Here is a 22,009-nt window from a genome sequence, read left to right on the forward strand (position 1 = left end):
AACTGCGTCCTTGTTTAAGGCTCAGTAAGCAGCACAATAACTAAAGGTCTCGCGCTAAGTGACACCTTCAAGCTCTAGAATACTTGAAATTGGCACATTTTTTGTCGGGTTTATAATTTAATCATAACCAAATACTCACTGCCGACCGAATGGCGGTCGTACAAACGTCTCTTCAATCTGTTACGGGTCCAAGTTGAACTTATTTTTGGAAATGTTGCGGAGAGTTTGAAGGATGCTTCACTCCCGCCACCGGTTGGACCGGTATTGCTGTCCCATCTTTCAACTCTCTTTCTATCTGCACGTAGTAGCGATTGTGGCTCGGCTTTAGCCAGTGAGCAGGCCTGTGCACTTCCTTTCTTTCTTCTTGGCAGCAACAGACAGGCAGACTTATGGTGGGGGACCCTCCAAGGTGAGGCGCAGGCATTGCACTGCGCCTGCGTTGACCCCTGCCACGGCTTCAATCGAGGCAGATGGAGCATGCAATGTTTGGTAGTGGGGGGCTGCGTACGCGCGGCTTCTAACCGTCAAATGCAAAAATCAGAATCCATACAACGTGCAAAGCCAATAAAAGAGGCAAATTGCGTCATGACGTCGCCAACCGGCCGCCGCATTTGTGTAAGAAATTATTGTTTCTTCTAAACACAGCATCAGATGCGCGGTTCGCAGGTACACTCTATACACGAATACGCCTGTATGGGAGTAAAATGGTTATAGTGAGTTTTTATGGCGCAAGGGCATCTGCGGCGAAAGTGCGCCATGGCACAAGGTATTGTAGCGATAGCTACATAATGCCAGCCACTTCGCGAGGTCAGCGTGGCTGCGCGCTTAGCCGTGGCACCACCGCTCCGCCAGCTGTGCGAATGCGCGGAGTGACGTCATAGCCGGCAACTGGTGTGCACGCCGCGCGCCTCGCCGCTGCGCCGACGGTGGAGCAGACGCCGCCCGCCTTGTCAGTTGTGCGCATGTGCTATAGCATTTCGAGCCTTCAGCGTGGCAGCACGGTGGCCACCGTGGCAGCTGCCGGCGGCGCAGCGCGCCGGCGCAACCGAATGGGGGAGAAGGGGAGAGAGTGAATCCGCGTCCAGGGACCAAAATGAAGAACTCTCAGCGAAACTCAGCGGCGAAGGACTTGACTTTGCAATTCGACTGATCGAGTTCCACTCGGCCAGTTGTAGCTATCGCGCCACTCCAGGTTTAACCAGAGCCAAACCACAGCCATTTTTTTTTCGTTTGAACAAGGTGGGGAGCAAAAAGAGAGTAAGTTATCTCTTTTTCCTCCTTTCCGTTTGGAGTGTATATGTCAGAACCAACCCCTCTACAGGACAGGTCAAGTTATGCAGGTTAAAATGTTCGTTTTTTAACTGCATATACATACGTTCCCTATCAAATTTTGCCTCTCGCGTGTAATACCAGAGGGTGTCAAACATATATTTGTCGATTGCTGGGACGCTGTATTCTTCTTGGATGTTCTGCAACGTACTCTTAAAAATGACCTCCTGCTCACCCCAAGAGGTATTCGGTTTCTTGCCGTTCATAAGTAGCTGCTTCCATATCATGTGCTGTTTCTCCTTGGCTTACATGCAACCCGGCGGTTTCGAATGGCAGTCAGAAATTTTGATCCTGACGTCCGCCTTATGGACAGTCATTTCGTTAAGAATACAGGCAAGATACGTGACATCCTCAGGAACCAAGGTTTTTGTGATGAAGTCACTGAAATGATGGAAGTTCTTGCTGAAATGAACGTCCATAAGTTCTGACGTCAAACAAATGGTCATGGTTGGGGTGTTTGGGTACTTGCTGCAACAGACAGGGCATAAAAAATAGCTGTGGTTTAGCTCTGGTTGCACCTGGAGTGGCGCGGTAGCTACGACTGACCGAGTGGAACTTGCTCATTCGAATTGCAAAGTCACTCTTTCGCCGCTGCGTTTCACCTGGGCGTTCCTTCTTCATCTTCGTCCCTGGACGTGGATTCACTCTCTCACACTCTCCCCGTCTCCCCACCTCCCCACTCGGTTTTGCCGGCGCGCAAGGGCCGCCGACAGCTGCCACGGTGGCCACGGCGCCGCCACGCTGAAGGCTCGAAATGCTACCGTAATGCAGGCGCGCGGCGCACACACCAGGTGCCTGCTCTGACGTCACTCCGCGCATGCGCACAATGGACGAGACGGGCAGCGTCTGTTCCGCCGTCGGCGCAGCGGCTAGGCGCGCACACCAGCTGTGAACTAGGACGTCACTCCGCACATGCGCACAGCTGGCGGAGCGTTGCTGCCACGGCTCAGCGCGCAGCCGCGCTCACCTCGCGAAGAAGTGGCTTGTGTAGTGTAGCTATCGCTACAAAATATGTGTCAATAGCCTGGCGCTCTCGTGCTGTGACCAGTGAATCTGATATTTTCGCGCCGCATCAGGTGCGAATCCCAGTCGCGGCAATGTTTAGCTTTATTTATTTATTGTTTGGCCCAATTACACCGATGGCGGCGACGTGGCTCCACCAACGAACAAACAGGCGCTTAAGAACTGCGCTCTAAAAAACAACTACCATGCTCTAACCCCGGGTGAGATTCTCAGCAGCTGCGGCGCAACAGAGAAACTCCTATTTGCCGACACCTGAGGCTACTCGGCCATCTCCGAAGCTTGTTTTTATTGTTGTCGCATGGAATATCAGATATGTCCCGACCCTCCTCGTGCCTTACTTCACCGGGTGAAATTCAGCTGTCTCGTCATACAGCCCCACGGCATCATCACTTCGTTACTCCGCCCGCAGATCAAAACTCCGGAAGGCACACATTTAAAAAAAGGGCAACCAGACAGGAGGTTGAATTTGCGCAGCATACTGAGTGTTTCAGCGAACACTTAGCAAAATTCTTAAAAATAGGCTGAGAAAAAAGGAAAATTCTTCACAAAGAAACTTAGTTTTGGCAGGCGTGAGTAATTGTGAATAACGTGCCAATTAGTTGTTCAATACAATTTACTAATTAGCTTTTAATTTAGCGAAGTTTGTCGGTTTTTGTCAATGGCGAGTTTGTAGCCGCGGAGACGGTAATGCCGTTTCAGTTAAAAGAAAGAAATGGTCATTCTCTAAAGCCCTGGAGCCCACAAAAAACCGTGTTGTTTTCCACTTGAAACCGAAACCCGGCGCACAAAGTGCGCCGGAAACCTAGTGCATGCGCAACGTTCGCTGATGACGTGCTGCAATGACTGCGGCGGCCAGTTACAACTGCCTGTGGTGACTTCCCCTGCTAGGGAGCCTCAACGCTCAGCTTAGACCGCGGCCGGCGTTATCTTTGTTTCATCGTTAGGCGCAAGAAAGAGGCCAGTCATCCTAAAACATGCAGTGCGCATCTTGAGAGCCTTGATAGGCGCTGCCGGCCATTTTGTTTCTTTTTATTTATTTCCACCCCTTCTGACATGTCTGCCACATGTGCAAAATGTGAGGCGTAAGCGTCCGTTTATTTATTCAATAGGTTCAGCTGCTTTTCGTTTATAATCGCTCTGCGTTAGGAAGTGCGTCCCAAGCATCAAAACATGGCTCATTTGGTATTGGCCAATACGCAGTATGTCGCGGAGGTCGAAAATCTCCCCAAGTGTGTCTCGGAAGTCCGGAGCACGGTATGGGCGACCTTTGAGGTCAGTGGGCCACCTCATGAGGTTTCGACCTCATGAGGTCGACCACAACCTCAAAATGACCTCAACCTCACGTCAGGCTCGACGGCTCGAAATTTTGTGAGATCAGTAAATCAAACCTTAACCTCACGCGTGAGTTTAGGTTGAGTGAGGTCGTCATTCAGTGAGGTCGAAATTTTGAGGTCGAGACTTTTTGCACTTTCCACGGCTTACTCCGACGAGTGCCGCTTCCGAAGCGGAGTTGCAGCGCATCACCGCAGTGTTCATGCAAGGACGCTTGGGGTTCGGTTTCCTCTTTCTAGACAACCGGATTCCGCAGCCCGCTCTTAGCTTTCGGTGCTACGCTGTAAGATCCGTTCAGCCCGAGCCTACAGTAAGACGCACCCCCTCTGGTCTTCCTGGAAGGAGTGCTGCTGTCACAGCGCGCCACTCTTCCTCCCCCTTCCTCCGCTGGCCTAGCAGTCGTAGGTGCCTGCCGGTCGGCTCAAACTCCCGGGAGCGCGCAAAGCACATAACTCACGCTGACCCGCGGTTGCTTTGTCGGACGCCGCAAAGAAATAAGTTCAGTCGAACAGGAACGCTATAAATTCGTTGCAGCGTGGATGGCCCAAAGAAAGCCTACTTCGTGTTCATGCTCGTTGCCGGAACTGGCATCACGGCTCTTGACTTGCAGTACAGTAAAGGTATCCTGCTGTACATTACACGGTGACTTAACAGAAACTGGAGCAGTCAGCACAGGCGAAAGAATCTGATTCAGGTGGTTCCTAACAAGGACACATGCTGATTCGATGAATAAAGAACGAATACAGAAAAACCTATATAACATTGTCGAAGCTTTTGTTCGATGTCTTCCCCTTTCGAATCTCATACTATACTTTTGTATATTCCTGTTCTGTAATGCAAGCAGATGCAAAACTAATTTCACTTTCATATCTTCCAGATAATCTCTCTTTGGTCGCCTGTTCCTCGTTCCTTCTCAGAAATTCACATATTATGCCGAAACACCGCAGCACGGGGCGAACGTGCCAGCATAGAGGTGTTATAGCAGTAAAATACGCAAAACTATAACGAATGTACGGTGATGTGGTAGCTGATTCCTTCCCTTTTACAACCGCAGCGGTGGCCGAGTGGTTGACCATCCGCCTCGCATGCGGGAGGTGCGGGGTTCGATCCGCAGTGCTACCGGATTCCCACCGGTGATACAATGAGTTCAATCTTTCCCGTGGGCTGGTGCTCGGCTTATTTAGGGTGAAATGCTTGGGAAATGGGTGTTTCACCCCACCTTGAGAAGTCAAAAGTATCTGTATCATGGTCGCTTTTCGACCATAGATGCCATAAAAATTCATCATCACCTTTTCTTTTTTTTAATGAACATGTGCTGGCGCTCTGCTGCTGAGTCGATGTTTCAAACTTTCTAATATTACGTTTAATGGGCCACACTGTTGTTAGCTTCAGTTTTTAGTGTGCGATTTTTATTTGTTAGTCTGTAATCATTCCCATTCTTTTTTTTTATTCTCTTGCCTTAAGGGATCAGGTTGGCAGCCTGCCTTGCAGAAGACCAGGCACTGCTCACACCGTTATCTTTCCTTTAACTACATTATTTTGCAGCGACCCATGGTTCCCCTTAAACGGCTTCGCATAATGCTCGTGCGGTGCTCGCGGTTAAAAAACTTCGAGGATGCTGGCGTACCATAGATTATTTCAGTCTTGAAGGAAAACAAGTGACTGACTCAAACCAGCTGGTCTCAGACTGGTTGAAGAAATCGTACCCAGAATTCTGTTCAGGCATATAGTATTTAGGCGGTTTTTTTCTTCTGTCCCGAATTGTGTGTGTGTGGGGGGGGGGGGGGGGGGCTGGATAAAGATTTCACTGCAGCGAAATTTGAGCGGCCAGCAAAGTGCCGCGGGATCACCGAGTCATCGGAGAATTCCCACGATTTTTAAACCATTACCATCGCCACCTGGAAGGAAGTCGCGGAAGCGGGGAAGGATCTAGACCTCCCAGGAACATCAACATCGTCATCCTTAATTAACAACTGCATTTATTCTTGTTTTTCTGCAGAATTACTGTCTTCGATAGCTGGCAATGTACAGTATATAATCAATATTCTGGAAACATTTAATTTGGTAGGAGCATATCGGCCTCTCCGGGCTCATAAAGATACACTATCATTATCATCATCATCGCCATCATTTCGAGGGTACACGGCATGTGTCGTTGTATGATCGTTGCAGTATGTCACCCGTGAGAACTGGCGCGTTTACCTGCTGGACAACCTGAATGTCATTAATGTGGACCGACCTGTGGGCAGTCTTTGTAATGCGTCATGCGCGCATGTGTAGTAATCTGGGATCCATATGGACCTTGAAATGGCGGTGGGTAGGGACGTGGTATGACGTGACATTGCATCATTGTAACGGGACTAGGTGTGACGTCACACTACAGCTATGTCACGTGACCTGGTATTACGTCACACTCATATGATGTCATCACCCATACTAATTAGAGCTAGTGTTGCCTAATTACACAAATAAGCGTTGAATAGGCATGCTGATCAGTGTGTGTTCATTATCATTAATTCATGATGTCACATCATCCTTATCGTCGCGTGACTCGTCGGCTCATGACGTCACTTATTGCCGTTTCCTGCGGACACTTTTTTGCGACTATGACCTTAAAACTGAGCCATCGAATGCTTTCGCAATAATAAAAGAAGCCGCTCTCTTCTACACAGATATAAATGAAAAGCGCCTCTGTTGGTGTACTACAGTCGCAGCTTGCTAAGTGTTTTCGAAGGCAGCATACAGAGGACTGAAAAGAGCTTTTGCTGGGTGGCAAAATTTTCATCTACGCTGAGTGCTCTCGCTGTGCTGGATAGAGCTAAAAAATCTACATATACTGATATGCGTCTGCGTAGCCGTCACATTGCAAAGCACATTGGCGACCAGTTTCTTTACATTCGCTATTCTTAAGTCTAAGAAGAGTATCGTGAATACATCCACCCACCCCCCACCTCAATTTCTGGTAGATTGTGTAGAAGGTCTGTGTTTATCGATTGCCGGTTCGTGCGTGAATGAGCGTGATGCTTCTAATACGAACAAGTATACGCGAAGAAGTTGCCGAATATTGACACTGATAAGCTTACAGCTAGTTATTGAACCAAACCTAATGAAAATGTACCCTCCGACGTACTGCTGGTAACCGCGTGAGGGACACCCTTGTCCGCAGGCCGTAAACTCTCCGAGGGTTGAACCCAGATTATAAGCTTCTCCTATTGCATGCACATCAATCGTGTAGTACACACTTTATTAAATAATTACAGACCACTTAGTGCCGCTATTGTTATAACTAGTCATCACAATGGTATCATCATCATTTTGGGTTTCCTGTCTCGCAGGATTCTCAGAATTGTTTGTAAATGAAAAACTTCTAAGTCGTTTTTTGTTTTTTTTTGCTTGTTTTCTGAGGTCGAGCAGCCGACCTCAAGCTCAAAATAGGAGGTTGAGGTGAGGTTGAGTGAGGTCTCCAGTGGCCTCTGCAAAAATGAGGTGCGGGCGTCCCAGGAGCACTCAACCTCAACTGATGACGTTGAGTGAGGTCGACAAATTTTTTTTGAGGTTGAGGTGACGTCGAGATTTTTTTACGTCAGATGCAGACCTCTGGTCAGCATGCAGGAACACGGTGTTGAGAAATACAGCACCGGTAGGAAGTAGAGGGAGGACAACTTTGTACGAGTCCGTATTAACTCCAGCTGTTGGAGGACCTCGGCCAACGGCCAATACGATGCTTCCAGCTAGAAGCTGGAAACAGCGCTGTTTCTGAGCACACGTGTCTTAAAATGCTTCTAGATTAAATATTCCACGCAGGGTCATTGGTTCAAGGGTGTTAGAGCGGCATGCAGAGAACGCGTTGGGGTGTGTATGACTAAAATGTGTTGGGGATGCGCCCTGATGTCAGACAACGATGACTTGCAAAAAAGATTGCTCACCACATCCAAGGAACATGGGATGTGTCACGCGAAAATGGCTTCGAAAAAAGCTGCTGACGTCTTCCAAGAGTCGCGTGATAAGTGTCATGTCACAACGATGACTTGAAAAAAAAAGTAGCTAACATTCAAACTCATATTCTTTCGCATTTCTCTAATGCTGCGAACTGCAGTGTTCTCCAAGTATTTTAGAAACGTTAACACAACCACAAAATCTTTAAATGTCATTACAATTAAACATACGGCGTGATGTCTTGTACTACCTCGATGGAAAGAAATGCATCAACCCGGCGCCAACACGCCCCGCTGTTAGAATTTATTTTCATCGTGCATTTGCCTGGGTGGTACGAAAAAGACGTTAGAGTCGTCCTAGAACGTATCATGGGCGAGTCTAGGGTCTTTATGCTATCACCGCAGTAAAAGAGCGGTGAAAAGAAATTGAAACAGCGGAGCGCGCGTTGGCGCCGGGTTGTTCGCGTTTTTTTCCATCGAGGTAGTACGTGCGGGAGCAGATATAAGTCAATCTCGCAGATATGAAAATACAATTTTTACTTATGAAGTCCACACATAGCGTGCACATCCGCGTCTGAAAGCTAACGTAGGGATGACCAGTGATGATTGCATGGTGCTTACGCTGCAAATGTATTACATGTTGATTATACAAAGCGTGCGGGGTGGTTCTGAACCGATTGAAGCTTGTTAATTAAGTACGTCTGAAGAGGACTTCAAATGTGTGGTACGTATTCTATATTACTCCGAACTAATGCTACATCTGCCAAATTTCGGATGTTATATGGTGAAGTAGGAAGACACCTTCTGATAAAACCATATGTACTCTCGGGGACAAAAGTGGTATACTCAACGCATCAGGAGCCGGAGCAATGAAAAATGCATCCTAATGCCATCTACAGGCGCAATCTGGGATCGAGAAAGCCAATGGGAGCCCTTTATTATCTGCAGGCATGTCGCTTGAATCGTTTCAATGTTTCGTCCTTCAGCTCGGCATTTCGGCGAGCTGAAGCACGAAACATTGAAGCGAGTCAAGTCACATGCCTGCAGATAATAAAGGGCTCCCATTGGCTGTCTCGATCCCAGATTGCGCCTGTAGATGGCGTTACGATGTAGTTTTCCGTTGCTCCGGATCCCACTGCGTGTAGTATACCACTTTTGTCTCTGGTAATACGTAATGCGTCGGCTGTGACTTTTGTGATCTGATCTGACCAAGTTAGTTTGTTGTTGGTAATGAAGGCAAAGTAGCGGTAAGATTCTGCCTGAGATACGTCTTCTCAATATAAAAAGTATGGGCATGTTATGTTAGAATGCTTACCTATTCTTGCATAAATTTGCACTCCTACTATCAATGTCCATCATCCATAATGTGCACCATTTTCCAATAAGCTTCATATCGCTCTGCAGGACCACCTCATCATTGTTTGTACAGTGTTGAGCCGCCCTGTCTTGAGCGCGACGACGGTGCTCTGCGGAGCAAGTCAGTGCCGTCTAAAGTTAAGCTCTGGGTTCGAGTTACGCGTCCCGTGTGCATGCGCGGCAAGAACAGAGGGATGTCTGGTCATCGCTTCCTTGTCCAGCCCCCTCCTTGCGAGGGCATTTCGTGCCGCCAGGGACGCACTGCCTGCATATGAGACGCTGTGACGGTTGTCAGGGCGTCGCCATGCCGCCGCGTTTCACGATTGTAACGAGATGGCCAGGAAAGCAAGCGTGAATGATAGCGGATGATCACGCGTTTCTGCATCCAAGTTCCTAGATCTGTACGGATATGCGGCGTCCCTTGTAGCTGATAACACAGCGCAAAGGCAGGCAATCAAATAAAATGCATGGTGCGTGGTGGTAATGCGCTAACCTTACACGGACAAAACTGAAACAGACACCAAACAACCAACTAAGCCCCATTCTCGCACTCTGAGGCTTGGTGTGTGTTTGAAGCGCGCTGTCATCCGCTCTCCTGAAGCGTGCGATCACCCTACATCAACGTTTTTAGGTAAGGACCATAGGAAAACTTGCCTTTAACTTGCCCCTGGGAATCGGCCCCACTTCCGTTGCCGCTTTAACATTTTTGTACGGATCAGACGTATAACGTCGAGGACTACTCGTGGATACGCTTTGATCCCAAGAAGTGACTTTCTTGGCATTATGCGGGACTTTAAAGCCCAAGCGAAAACGTGGGATCGCTAAGCCTCGCAAGCACTTCGGCACCGGGCCCGGCGTCCGTTGCCGCGTTCGGCCTGACCAGCGAGCAGCTACTCCGCTACGGCTTCGACGATGGATGTGAACCACACCCATGGCTACGACCCCGAGTCTGGAGGATTCGGAAGTGTTCCGAGCAGCAGCAAACAAGGCGAGGGGAACTTTGATAATTCACAGCCAGAACCTGGATGGAAGACGATATACCTCAGGTCAGGACAGCGTGCACAAGGGCACTGGGCTCCGAAGACATACGATGACGACCCGAAGTCACCAGCAGCGGATCCCACGAGCCGCAAAAGGCCCCCGAGACTGCCTGACCTCGACAAGTATGAATTTAAAGTGATTATCAAGCCGAAAGACCGTTTGGACCTAAAAATGTGGGGTGGGAGTGTACACCAACTTAACGTCGCATTCGAAAACGCGTTACGTGGCAAGACGCTACGCGCCAAACCTTACATCAGAGTTATCGAAGAGCAAAACATCATCATCGCGGCAACTTCCCATGTCGAAGACGCCACAGTACTTGCGAAGATCGATCACATCAACCTAGACGGGAAAAAGTACCACCTCAATGCCTACGTGAGAACACCGCAAGACTCATGCAAAGGGGTGGTGCACGGGATTGACCCCAACGCATCAGACAGAGACCTAGAGAAAGACTTTTCCTCAGAAACCCACGAAATATTAGGCGTCCGAAGGCTCGGCAGATCCAACTCAGCGGTGATACTGTTCAGTGGATACAAAGTCCCTTTCTTTGTTACGTACGGGTGGATCGAGCGAAAATGTTTTCTTTATAGGAAAACTAGACCGTTTTGCGTACTGTGCGGCAGGGAAGGACATAGACCGGACGTCTGCCCCAGCCCAGCTGAATCGAAATGTGACTCGTGCGGCAAGCTGAATCCCGGGGAAGCTCACGATTGCACCCAAACTTGTGCGGCATGCCAGGGGAATCACCACACCTACTCAAGGGAATGCAAAGCAAAGTTTCTGGATCCCATCAATAAGCCAAGGAAACATCAACATTTCGATGATCAGGAAGAGAAACCGACAACCAGTGGCACCAGCAAGTGCTACGCGGCAGCTGTACGCACCAGCCGAAAAGAGCAGTTCGACAAGAAGGAATCCAGAAGAGCGGCCTCCAATTCTACGTCCAGGTCCAGGTCAAGATCTAAGTCTAGTCAACGTCGCAACTCGGCAGGCCGATCCGGAACGGAAGAGTCAAGACAGCATAAAGAGCAGGGGACCACCAGGTCGGTCTCCTTTGCACCTAAGGCGGATCCACCGGCACAGGAGACGCCACGCACCCGAGAACGCGGACCGTCTTCTGAGAAGCAAGAAGACTCAAGACACATCGTAAAGGTGGGCTATGCTGGGTTGCCTCCATCCCTCCCCGGAAACGCGATATCTAAGGAGTTTAACGACCAGAAAGCAGAAATTATTCAGCTAAAAAAACAGAACGAGGCGTTGCGAGCTGAACTTAAATTGGTTAGGCTGCAGTCACAAACAACTCACGACAAAACACCCGAAGCCCTGCCAAACTCACAGTCAGTTTATGAGCGCGTCATTGCAGAGCTGAGGGCTGACAGAGAGGAGCAGAATAAAAAGTTCCTACAAGTTATTCAGATGGTCAAAAACGGGCTCGCAAACGAGTCCGCCAACACTAGGAAATACATAAACTCTGCCATTGCCACAGTCCGAGACGAATTCAAATCGAAACTCAACGAGTGCAACTTCAGAAATAGGAAATCCAAATATGCCGACAGGCACCCCCTTCCAGAAGAGGACGAATAAGGACCATGGCACATAGGGGACAGGAAACAATTATTTGGCAATGGAATTGTCGGGGCTTTAAAAAGAAAAAAGCAAGCCTTCAATTTTTCATCGACACGTCGGAGGCGCCATCTGCTGTAATAGTACTTCAAGAAGCAAATACGGTCATCAGCATGAAGGGGTACAAAACTTTCCAAGACGAGCGTAGCCTAGGAATACTTGTTCACAAGGAGTTTACCGCAACGCTGCAAGAACCGCTAACCGAAAATATCGAACATGCTTACATTGAAATTCTTCCAAAACACAGGGGAAAACGCAGCTTGCACATACTGAACGTGTACAGTCGCCCCAGGGACTCAATTCGTCAGATAGCCACGCTGTTTAATAATTTTATCAAGAGGGCAGGTAAGGACCCCCTCGTCATAGCCGGTGATTTCAATGCGCCCCACCAAGCATGGGGATATCCCTTTAACAGCCCGAAAGGCAGGAGGATCCTTGAGATCGCTAACAGAGAAGGGCTCACAATCTTAACGGATCCCCTGCATCCCACCAGAGCGGGTAATAGCGTCAGCAGAGACACCTGTCCCGATCTCACGCTTGTGAAAAACTGCCTGCAGTCCACCTGGTCTAACACTGGCGAGTCCCTGGGCAGTGATCACTTCATCATATCCTGCACTGTTCAGGGAGTTAAATGTCGGAAACCATTTGGCAAGGCTAAGATTGTGAACTGGGACAAGTGGAGAGAGGAACTCGCACGTCTCCCGGACGAAGATATCACAGATATTGAGGCATGGACAGCGCTGCAGATGAAAACCGTCGCCAGGCATTCTGCGACAGTGAACACCACGGAGGAAACTCCGGCAGTTGACCCGCACCTGATACACCTGTGGGAAGCCAGGAGATCTCTGACAAGGAGGTGGAAAAGGCAAAAGTTAAATCGCAAGCTGAAGACCAAGATTGCAGAACTCACCAAAGAAGCGGATGACTACGCACATAACCTCGCTAACCAAAACTGGCTCAAGCTGTGTGATGAGCTCAACGGTAAAATGGGCACGGCTAAAGCATGGGGACTCCTCAGATCCCTTATCGAGCCGAACTCAAACCGGAAAGAGCAAACATACACGCTCTGTAACGCCTTGCACAGCTATAAAGGGGACAACGAAGCCCTCATTGCAGAACTTGCACGGAAATTCCTCGATCTGGGATCCTCGTACCCTCTCCCTGCGTACACCGGTGCACCCAATGAAGAGATGGACCAAGACGTAACGGTTGAGGAACTGAGGGCGGAGCTTGACGTCATGCGCAAGAACACCGCTCCTGGACCGGAACAGATAAACACCAAGATGCTCTTTAATATGGAGGACATCTCTTTAAGAAAATTAGTGAAATACTTCAACACGCAGTGCTGGCACAAGGGCCAGATCCCCGACTCCTGGAAATTGGCTTTAGTGCGATTTATTCCCAAGCCCAATAAGCCATGCGATATTGATCATTTACGACCGATCATCCTGACGTCGTGTCTGGGTAAACTGTTCGAGAGGGTCGTGAACGCCCGACTGAAGCGACTCCTGAGGAAGACTGATATCCTCCCTGACACGCTGTACGGGTTTAGAGAAAAGCTGTCTACACAGGATATTCTCCTCCGTATCAGAGAGGATATTCTGGACAACCCCGGTAGATGTCAGGTCAAGGCCATCCTTGCGCTCGATTTAAAAGGGGCATTTGACAATGTCAACCACCAGGGAATACTGGATGAGCTTAACAGCGTCAACTGTGGTGACCGCACATATAATTACGTGAGGGACTTTCTCTCCAATAGAAAAGCGTCAATAAGTATTGGTGATCGGACCTCCTCTCCGTTCAATCTAGGTTCCAAGGGCACTCCGCAGGGAGCAGTCTTGTCTCCGCTTCTCTTCAACCTGGCCATGCGTGGGCTACCAGAGAAGCTAGACCGCATCCAAGGCATTGAGCACGCTATATACGCCGACGACATTACGATCTGGTGTTGCAGCGGTAATGAAGGGGAAATTCAAGGCCGGCTTCAGGAAGCAGCGAATGTCGTGTGCCAGCTTGCGGCGAGGCATGGGTTAACGTGCTCTCCCGAGAAATCAGAGTTACTCCTGATCGACCGTGGCAAGAGGCAGAATACGGGGCTTTTGCCGTCCACTCCCTCTGTCGCCATTACGGTCCAGGGTATGAGCATTCCGATCAAGAAAGAGATCAAGATCCTGGGAGCCATCATACCCAGCGGCAACACTAACACCACTACAATCAGACAGCTCCAAGCCTATTCCGAACAAGTCTCTAGAATGCTACGCCGGGTAATCAAGAAAAGAAATGGGCTAAGAGAGAAGGAGGCCCTAAGATTAGTTCAGGCTTTCATTCTCTCTAAACTAACATACGCCACCCCGTACTTACGGCTTAGCAAAAAGGAAAAAGACCAACTAGATGTTATTATTCGAAAGGCAGTTAAGACGGCGCTGGGACTCCCTTTATGCACATCCACTAAGCGCTTACTACAGCTGGGGATCCATAACACCAATGACGAACTAATAGAGGCCCACCGTGTAAATCAAATTGTCAGGCTCTCAACATCTAAGCCTGGCAGGAAAATATTACAGAAGCTGAGAATCAGTCCACCCCGGGAAGTCGCTGACAAGATCGACATGCCCATGCAGATGAGATCACACATTACGACTCACCCCATACCAAAACGCATGGATGAGGAATATAACAGAGGACGGAGACTAGCCAGAGCTAGACACCTCTCTAAGCGCTGGGATGGAAACAAGGACACGATCTACGTCGATGCGGCTGGACCCGCTAACGGAGTCGCGGCAATTGCAGCAGTTGCACCCCGGGGAGATATCATTGCAAGCAGCCTTATCCAAGCGGTGGATACCACATCGGCTGAAGAAGCAGCTATCTCACTAGCGATATCAAAGAACAGCGAGGCAACGGTTATGTCCGACTCACAAGCAGCGGTACGCAATTACCTCAGAGGCCGCGTTGGCGCTCCGTGTTGGGAAATTTTGGAAAGGTCTAATCCTTCCAACATCCAGATCTTCTAGACGCCAGGGCACCTCTCAACGACGGGCAATGAGGCGGCCAACACAGCTGCTCGAGCTCTCCTCCTCCGAGCATCTGGCACGCAGCCTCTCTCTGACATAGTTGACAACTCCTCACCCTTACTAAGCTACGCAGAAATTACGGAGTACTATAAGATCACAAGAAGGGAATATCCTCTTCCTCACAAAACCCTAAGTAAATATGAAGAGCACATAATCAGGCGACTACAAACTAATACTCTGCCCAATCCTTACCTAATGAGTAAATGGTACCCAGAAACCTACAATTCGTCCTGCCCCTTCTGTGGAGCAGTTGGCACACTCTTTCACGCGGTTTGGGAATGTCAAGAAAACCCAGACTTGGACAGCAATCCCGATCCGACTCATGAGCGCTGGGAGGCAACCCTTCATAGCCACAGCCCACTCGACCAGAAATTGCTGGTTGAGAGGGGCCGGATTATGATGCGACCAATGGGTTCTCGTACTGAACCCACCCAGTTTTTGTGCTCTGAATAAATGTTTTTCCTCCTCCTCCTAGGGTTTTGACAGTGCCACGTTAGTTTTGTTTGTTATATTCAACGTTATCTGAAAACGTTGCTCAACGTTTTTAGATAAGGGCAGCCGGACGCAGAGCGGAACCAAAACGGGTGCCGCCTAGGCGATGGCGCTGCCGTCGCTTTGGATGGGCGCGTCGTCTGCTACTTTCAGCTTGAGGAGCGTCCGCAGACGATGACTGCGTGCGTACGGAAACGTATTTATGGGGAATGCAAACGTAAGTTTGGCCTTCATCTCTTTTGTAGTAATGGAACAAGAGGGCTTCGTAGCATTTATAACCATAACCATATCCGGCACGTTGAAGATGCGTTGGCAAACAGCTCATTACATGCGTGTTAGATACGCATTCGAGAAGTAAAGCTACCGTGCTCCCAGTATCGATCACTTCACTTATTGAAAACGCCTCAACCACTAGGCCGATTATAATTTCAACTCGACACATTAAAACAAAGGAAGTGGATGAAGAAAAATTTAAAAGTGCGCATGCCCTAAGGAAAAAGAAAGGAAAAGCATTTTGTGTCTTTATAAGGTTTTTCCGGGTTTTATTTAGACACTCAACTTTTAGTGATGTAATAGTTTAGTTTATAGGGGTTTAACGTCCAAAAGCGACTCAGGCTATGAGGGAAGCCGTAGTGAAGAGCTCTGGAACTTTCGACCACCTGGGGTTCTTCAACGTGCACTGACATCGCACAGCACACGTGCCTCTAGAACATCGCCTCCATCGAAATTCGACCGCCGCAGCCGGGATCGAACCCGCGTCTTTCGGGCCAGCAGCCGAGCGTCGTAACCACTGAGCCACCGCGGCGGCTTTTAGTGAAGTAATAAAGTTTCCAGCTTTTCACATTAGTTTTACTTTTTTTCTGGCAGTTGCAACCACTTCGGAAACGCTGAGCTTCTTGCAAAAATCTTTAGTCGCAAAGTGCATGCGTAGTACTCTGTAAGAATGGAAAAGCTCTGCAGTTGTAGTATCCTTGAGTGTGGAGCAGCCAACGCTTGTCTACTGCCAAAAAGTGAACCCCGAGCATCCTGGCCTCTCGTACCGCAGGCGTAGAGCGCACGCGAACTTTCCAATACGTTGACGAGCGCGGCTTGACTGCGCCCGGCGCAGACGATGCGAGGCGCGAGCCAGCGTAGACCGGTTATGCTGCAAACTGTTCACGTACCCAAGCACAGCCAATGGGCGTAGCGGCGGCGAAGAGAAAACCAAGAAAACTAGCGTGGTACTGTCAAAACCCTACAGATGGCGCTCGCATCTGTTTGACACTTAAGCGGCAATGGAAGTGGGACCGATTCCCTGGGGCAAGTTTTCCAACTGTCCTCATCTAAAAACGTTGCCCGATATCACTTGCACTTGCTTGCCTAGCCGCCGGACGATTCGCGCGAAACGCGTTGCTTTTCCTGCCGCTGTTACATAATATTCAGCGCGGACCTGATGGCGAGAGGCGCGAGCACTGAGAAGAATTGAGGCCGAGAACCCACGAACAGGCACCGCTTTATTTTGGCCGCGCATGCGCACGGGACGCATAACTCAAACCCGGAGCCTAACGTTAGATGGCGCTGACTTGCTCCGCAGAGTACCGTCGGCGGGATCTAGACAAGGCTGCTCACCTCAGTAGGTATGCGGCAGTAAAAAACGCAGTATCGATGAAGAGACCGATGAAATTTCAAAGGGAAGGTAAATATTAAGAACTAAGAAACCAAGTGGACCAAGTACGGACCCCTGCGAATTTTTCTTTCAAATTGAATTTTTTTATTTTTGAAAATTAGCCCGTTTTCATTTATTTCATATTGGTTTATGCCCGCAAGGCTTTGCTTCTTCGGGCTCCCTTTCTATATATGCTTTTTGTATCTTTCGTATGAGACGAAAACGAAAAGGGTAAAAGAAAAAACGTTTTAGAAAAATCTAGCTAGTTATACCCCTGTCACACGGGCACTTTCGATCCTCATTGAACTCGATCTGCATCGAGATTTTCGAGCACGCTCGAAACATTCGGTGCTACACGGGCATTTTCAATGCTCATTGAGAAGTTTCCCTCATGTGTGTTAGGTGGCGCCAAATGTTTTCCCGACAGCCATAACATGGTGATGTCCGGAAATACTCTGCAGTCGGGAGCAGCGGCAGCCAAATACGTAGCCAAATCGGTACATCTGCGTATCTGCGTCAAGTTTCTAAGCTTGTGGCGCACCTCTGCTTCTGCGCGATGGAACCCGAGGGTCCGCAACGCCTCCGAGATTTCTGCATAGACTGCGGCGTTTCTCTTCTGGCGCCGGAAATCATCTAGACTGTCTTGCCAGCAGTCGATGGGAGCGGCTGTCCCAGGCTCGCTCCAGTTTCTGTGCGGCGAGCAGGAGGACGCCATTTTTTACACTGACGGCGAAGCTTGGAGCGTGGTGCAGAGACTATTTTCAAATATGTTTGCATATAAGCAGGCATACTACCTGCTCAGAAAATGTTCTGTCTTGCATTTTAATCAATTAAAACAAGAACAGTTGTGGTTTTGTTTTGTTAACTGACGTTTATTTTTATAGCTTCATGAGAGCGAGAGTGCTTTCGGTTGTGCTTGGAACCTCAAGCACTCTTGAGGAAGCGGCATCGAGTCAAGCAGGATCGAGCTCGATTGCGCTTGGAAGTGGCCGTGTGACAACCGTCGATCTGCATTGAGTTCGATGAGCATTGACTCAAAGAGGATCGAAAGTGCCCGTGTGACAGGGGTATTAACTTTGGTTTGGAGTAAAGGGTCAAGGTTTAGATCAAAGTCCATGGTAATGTCAAATAATCAGTTCACATATCTTTGATGGAAACCATGCAATGGCGTTAGAGCTCGCTACACGAAGCAGAACAAAGCCGACGACTTTGAAGCAAATGAGCGCGTATTGCTCACGGCGGCACTCCCGCATTTTTGGCGCTTTGTACGTGTCACGCAACATTAAGTTATTATGCATGCCGCAACACAACAGCCACCGGCATATTATGGCACGTACTGAGCGCGACTACACTTTGTAAGAAATCGTGCATCAACGACCGACACACACGTCTCATGTGTTCCTCTACTCAGTTCTTCGCGTCATTCTTGGAACTGCGAAGAGCCCATAGGGCTTAACACGCACAGCCTTCGTGAAACGTATAGAGCCCAAAGAGTCTGCCTCTAAGCTGCGTAGTGGAGTTCTTCAGAGGGATGACGGCTTCAGCTTCTCTCACCTTGAAGAGATTCGGAAAGCTGCCAGTGCATAGCGAGCCACACATTAAAGCACAGAAGCAAACCCCTCGAGCTGTATTCTTTTGACAAAGGAGACCCACTTCGACAGAGAGAGAGAGAAAAAAACTTTATTTGGTCCATTAAGGGTTTAGCGTTCGGTCTTCATCTGCATCGCTGCAGACTCTTGAGCTTCAAAGCAGGGTTGGGCCACTAGTCCAGGGCTCCACTGAGTCGCGCTGCTTCGCTTGCGTGCTGCATCATTGCCCTTTGGGCGGCGAGCTCGCAGCTGGTGAGCCGGCTCTCCCACTGCTCCGCACTCGGGGTTTTGTGTTGGTGAACGTGTAGTTTCGCTTACACTCCCAGGTTATATGGTAAAGCGTGGGGGTTGCCCCACACCACGGGGATGCGTTCTTATACTGTGTAGGATACATCTTGCTAAGTATATGTAGGTTAAAGAATGTTCCCGTTTGCAGCCTCCGCCAACTAGCTGCTTCTTGTTGTGTTAGGCCCTTATGTGGCGGGGAATGTTTAATTCTCCTGCCTCTTTGATAGTTTAGGTATACTGAAAATCCGATCTCCACGGTGAAGTACTGTCCCAGGGCGTATGGCCGCTTGGCTCGGTACGTGATCTCTCGAGCCAAGCTATTTGCCCTTTCGTTTCCTTCTATCCCCGTGTGTGCCGGAATCCAGATTTATTTGTGGGTTGCTGTTTTTCTGAGGTGTACTGCTTCGCGAAGGATACCTAAGGCAGCCCTGCAGATTCTACCTTTCGTATAGTTTCTGCATGTCCCTTTTGAGTCCATTAGGATAACCAATGATTCGTCTTTTCGATAGCCCTCAGCCGCTGCCAGCTCAACAGCGACCCCCTCCGCTTCCGCTATTCTGACGCTACGTGTAGTTGCGCAGGTGATTAGATTGCCTGCGTTATCAACTACCACCGAAGCTGTCTTATAGTAGCTTTCGCGTCTATTCCATGGATACATGGTTGCATCCGTGAAGACTGTGTTTTCTAATTTGGCTAAGTACCTCTCCACAATCTGTCCGCGCCAGTCTCCTGGCCGCGTGGAGATTTGGGTCCATGTTTTTAGGAATGCGATTGACCTACAGGGTTTTACGGATCTCATCGGGTATATCGGCGGATCGATCGAGATGCCCCTTTGGGTCGCGACCCAACATTGTCAGGAGCGCTCTTCCTGTAGCCGTGTTTCTGAGTCGTTGCAGCTGTGCTTCGTGCTGTGCTTCTGCCAGCCCCACAAAGGTGTTGCTGATTCCTAGCTGTAGCAGCTTCTCATTCGATGTGTTTCTTGGTAGCTGGAGTGCCGTCTTGTATGCCTTCCTTAGGATTGTCTCTGCCTATTCCGTTTCGCTTTTGATCATGGGGTGGTATGGCAGCGAGTAGATGACCCTACTGACTATGAGGCTTCGTACTAGTTTTAGCGTGTCTTCTTTCATTCCATGTCTTCGGTTGGAGACTCAGGTTATCATCCTGCCTACCTGTTCGGCTGACTTGCCGAGCAGGCAGAGTGTGTGGCTGCATTTTCTGCTTGCTTGCAGCCGCATCCCTAGGACTCTTATCATGTTTTTCTCCGGGATGTTTGGCCCCTCTAGTTTCACTTCGAGCGGCGCGTCGGTGGGATGTCTTCCTACCCTCAATAGTTCGGACTTTTCTGTAGAGCAGGCTAGTTCTCTTTTCTTCGCTTATCTTTCAACGCATGTTGCTGCTCGTTGTAGCAGGTCCTCATTTTCCCCCAGGGATCCATGGTTCACCCAGACCGTGATGTCGTCTGCGTACATCGCGCGCTGAATGCCCTGAATTCTGCTGAGTCTTCTCGCTAGGCTGATTATCGCCACATTAAAGAGTATGGGCGAGATGACCGAGCCTTGGGGTGTTCCTTTGCTTGGGGTGGTGAAGACGTCACTCCTCAGCTCCCCTAGTCCCACCGTGGCTGTTCTGTTGGTCAAGAAGTCTTTGACATAGTCATGGATTCTTCTCCCGCAGTTGGTGTTGTTTAGACCCTCCATTATAGCGGCGTGGCCGACGTTGTCAAAGGCACCTTTTATGTCGAGTGCCATGACTACGTTCTTCTCTTGTTTGGGCATTGTCTCCAGGACTGCTTTAAGCTGCAGAAGTAAGTCCTGCGTCGAGAGGTTCGCCCTGACGCCGAACATGATGTCCGTGTAGAGCCTCTTGTTTTCTAGGTGTGGCTGGATGCGTTTCGTGACGATCCTCTCGTATGGTTTTCCCTGGCAAGAAGTAAGGGAGATTGGTCTGAGGTTCTCGATCTGCAGCATCTTGCCTGGTTTGGGGATCATGACTACTACGGCATGCTTCCACTCAGCTGGTATCTTTCCTTCTTCCCATAGTCTGTTTAGGTAGGCCGTCAAGTTCGACTGAAAGGTTATTGCGGCAACAATCTCAATGAATAAAGCTTATATGACCATAATAAGTGCACCCTTGCCCGCTCAGGAGAAAGCCTGTGCTTGAAACTTTACGCGCAAAGAATCACAGCGCACCATACGTACAGCGGCTTGATGTGCATAAGTTAGAGCATTGGTCTTTAGCTACGAATACCTATAGCATTATGCCTCCCTTTCCCGAACAGCCAAAAGTAAAAGAAGGGTTGTCTTTTTTCAACGTGCAACGCATAAAATGTAACACAAGAAAGCACGCAGCGCACATGGCATGAGCTCGCAAAATATCAAGCTACACGATAAAATGCGAAGACGCAAGCCAGATGTTCCAGATTTCAAAGAACATTCAAAAACCGGAAGCGGGGAAACGGCAGGGCTCTAAACTTAGGTGTTTATCGTCACCCACAGCAAAAATTTGTGGTATTCCTCTATGTAAGCATTCCTCTATGTAAGTAGACTTAAGTGACCTCAGAATTTTTGTAGGTATTAAATAACAGAAACCGTTCGCAGTTAGTACTGCTTCACTTGACGATACTTGAAGTCATACTTACAACACACTAGAATTTTTTTAACTTTTCTCAGCCTCACTAGGGCACCTTTGGATGTCCTGTAGCCGTGGTGGACGGAACCGTGATGGACAGTGGGAGTGGAATATGTAGCTAATGTAGCAGTTAAATACATTCCTGCAAAACATCCCCTATGCTCCCTCGGTGACTGTTGGCTTACGTCATGTAAAGCGGCAGCAAGCTATTTGGCCTTGACCCTATCTCCACAGCCGCCTCGCAGTCTGTAGGAATTATTGTGTGGAAATACACTTTTGCACTTCTTCAAGTCAAGGACTTCATTTAAAAGGTATTTAATGCTGCTAAGAGCGTCTTCAGTTACGTTTCAGCTCCTGATAACCTCCTGCTGTACCAGATCAAAGCAATGATTGCTGCAGTTTACGTATAAACAACATTGCTCAGAGTCGCTTATTCTTTTCTTTCCACCTGGAAAACGGCCGGATCTTATTCGCCGCCTCATCAATACAGTGGCCACGTAAACAATGAAAATAAAGGTAGAGGCGTAGTATCACGTCCTTGATGGCCGTGCATAATGCCTTGGCTCTCCTGTCATGCGCGTAATACATAGGACGACATGTTCTCCGCGACTTCGAGCGTCTTGTTCTGCAACCAACGCACACAAAAGGTGAACT

General features: G+C 49.0%; 1 protein-coding gene across 1 annotated transcript in view; it reads right to left on the reverse strand.

Annotated features, from left to right (window-relative positions):
• Positions 1–20,715, reverse strand: part of LOC144124832 (uncharacterized) — an 87,115-nt gene extending 66,400 nt beyond the window's left edge. The window contains exon 1 of the mRNA XM_077657738.1: positions 20,443–20,715. Coding sequence (XP_077513864.1) covers positions 20,443–20,715 — 273 coding nt within the window. The remainder of the gene's footprint in view (positions 1–20,442) is intronic.
• Positions 20,716–22,009: the final 1,294 nt, after the last annotated feature.

This window comes from Amblyomma americanum, chromosome 1 (genome assembly GCF_052857255.1).
Source record: "Amblyomma americanum isolate KBUSLIRL-KWMA chromosome 1, ASM5285725v1, whole genome shotgun sequence".
In the NCBI taxonomy this organism is placed as follows: Eukaryota; Metazoa; Arthropoda; class Arachnida; order Ixodida; family Ixodidae; genus Amblyomma; species Amblyomma americanum.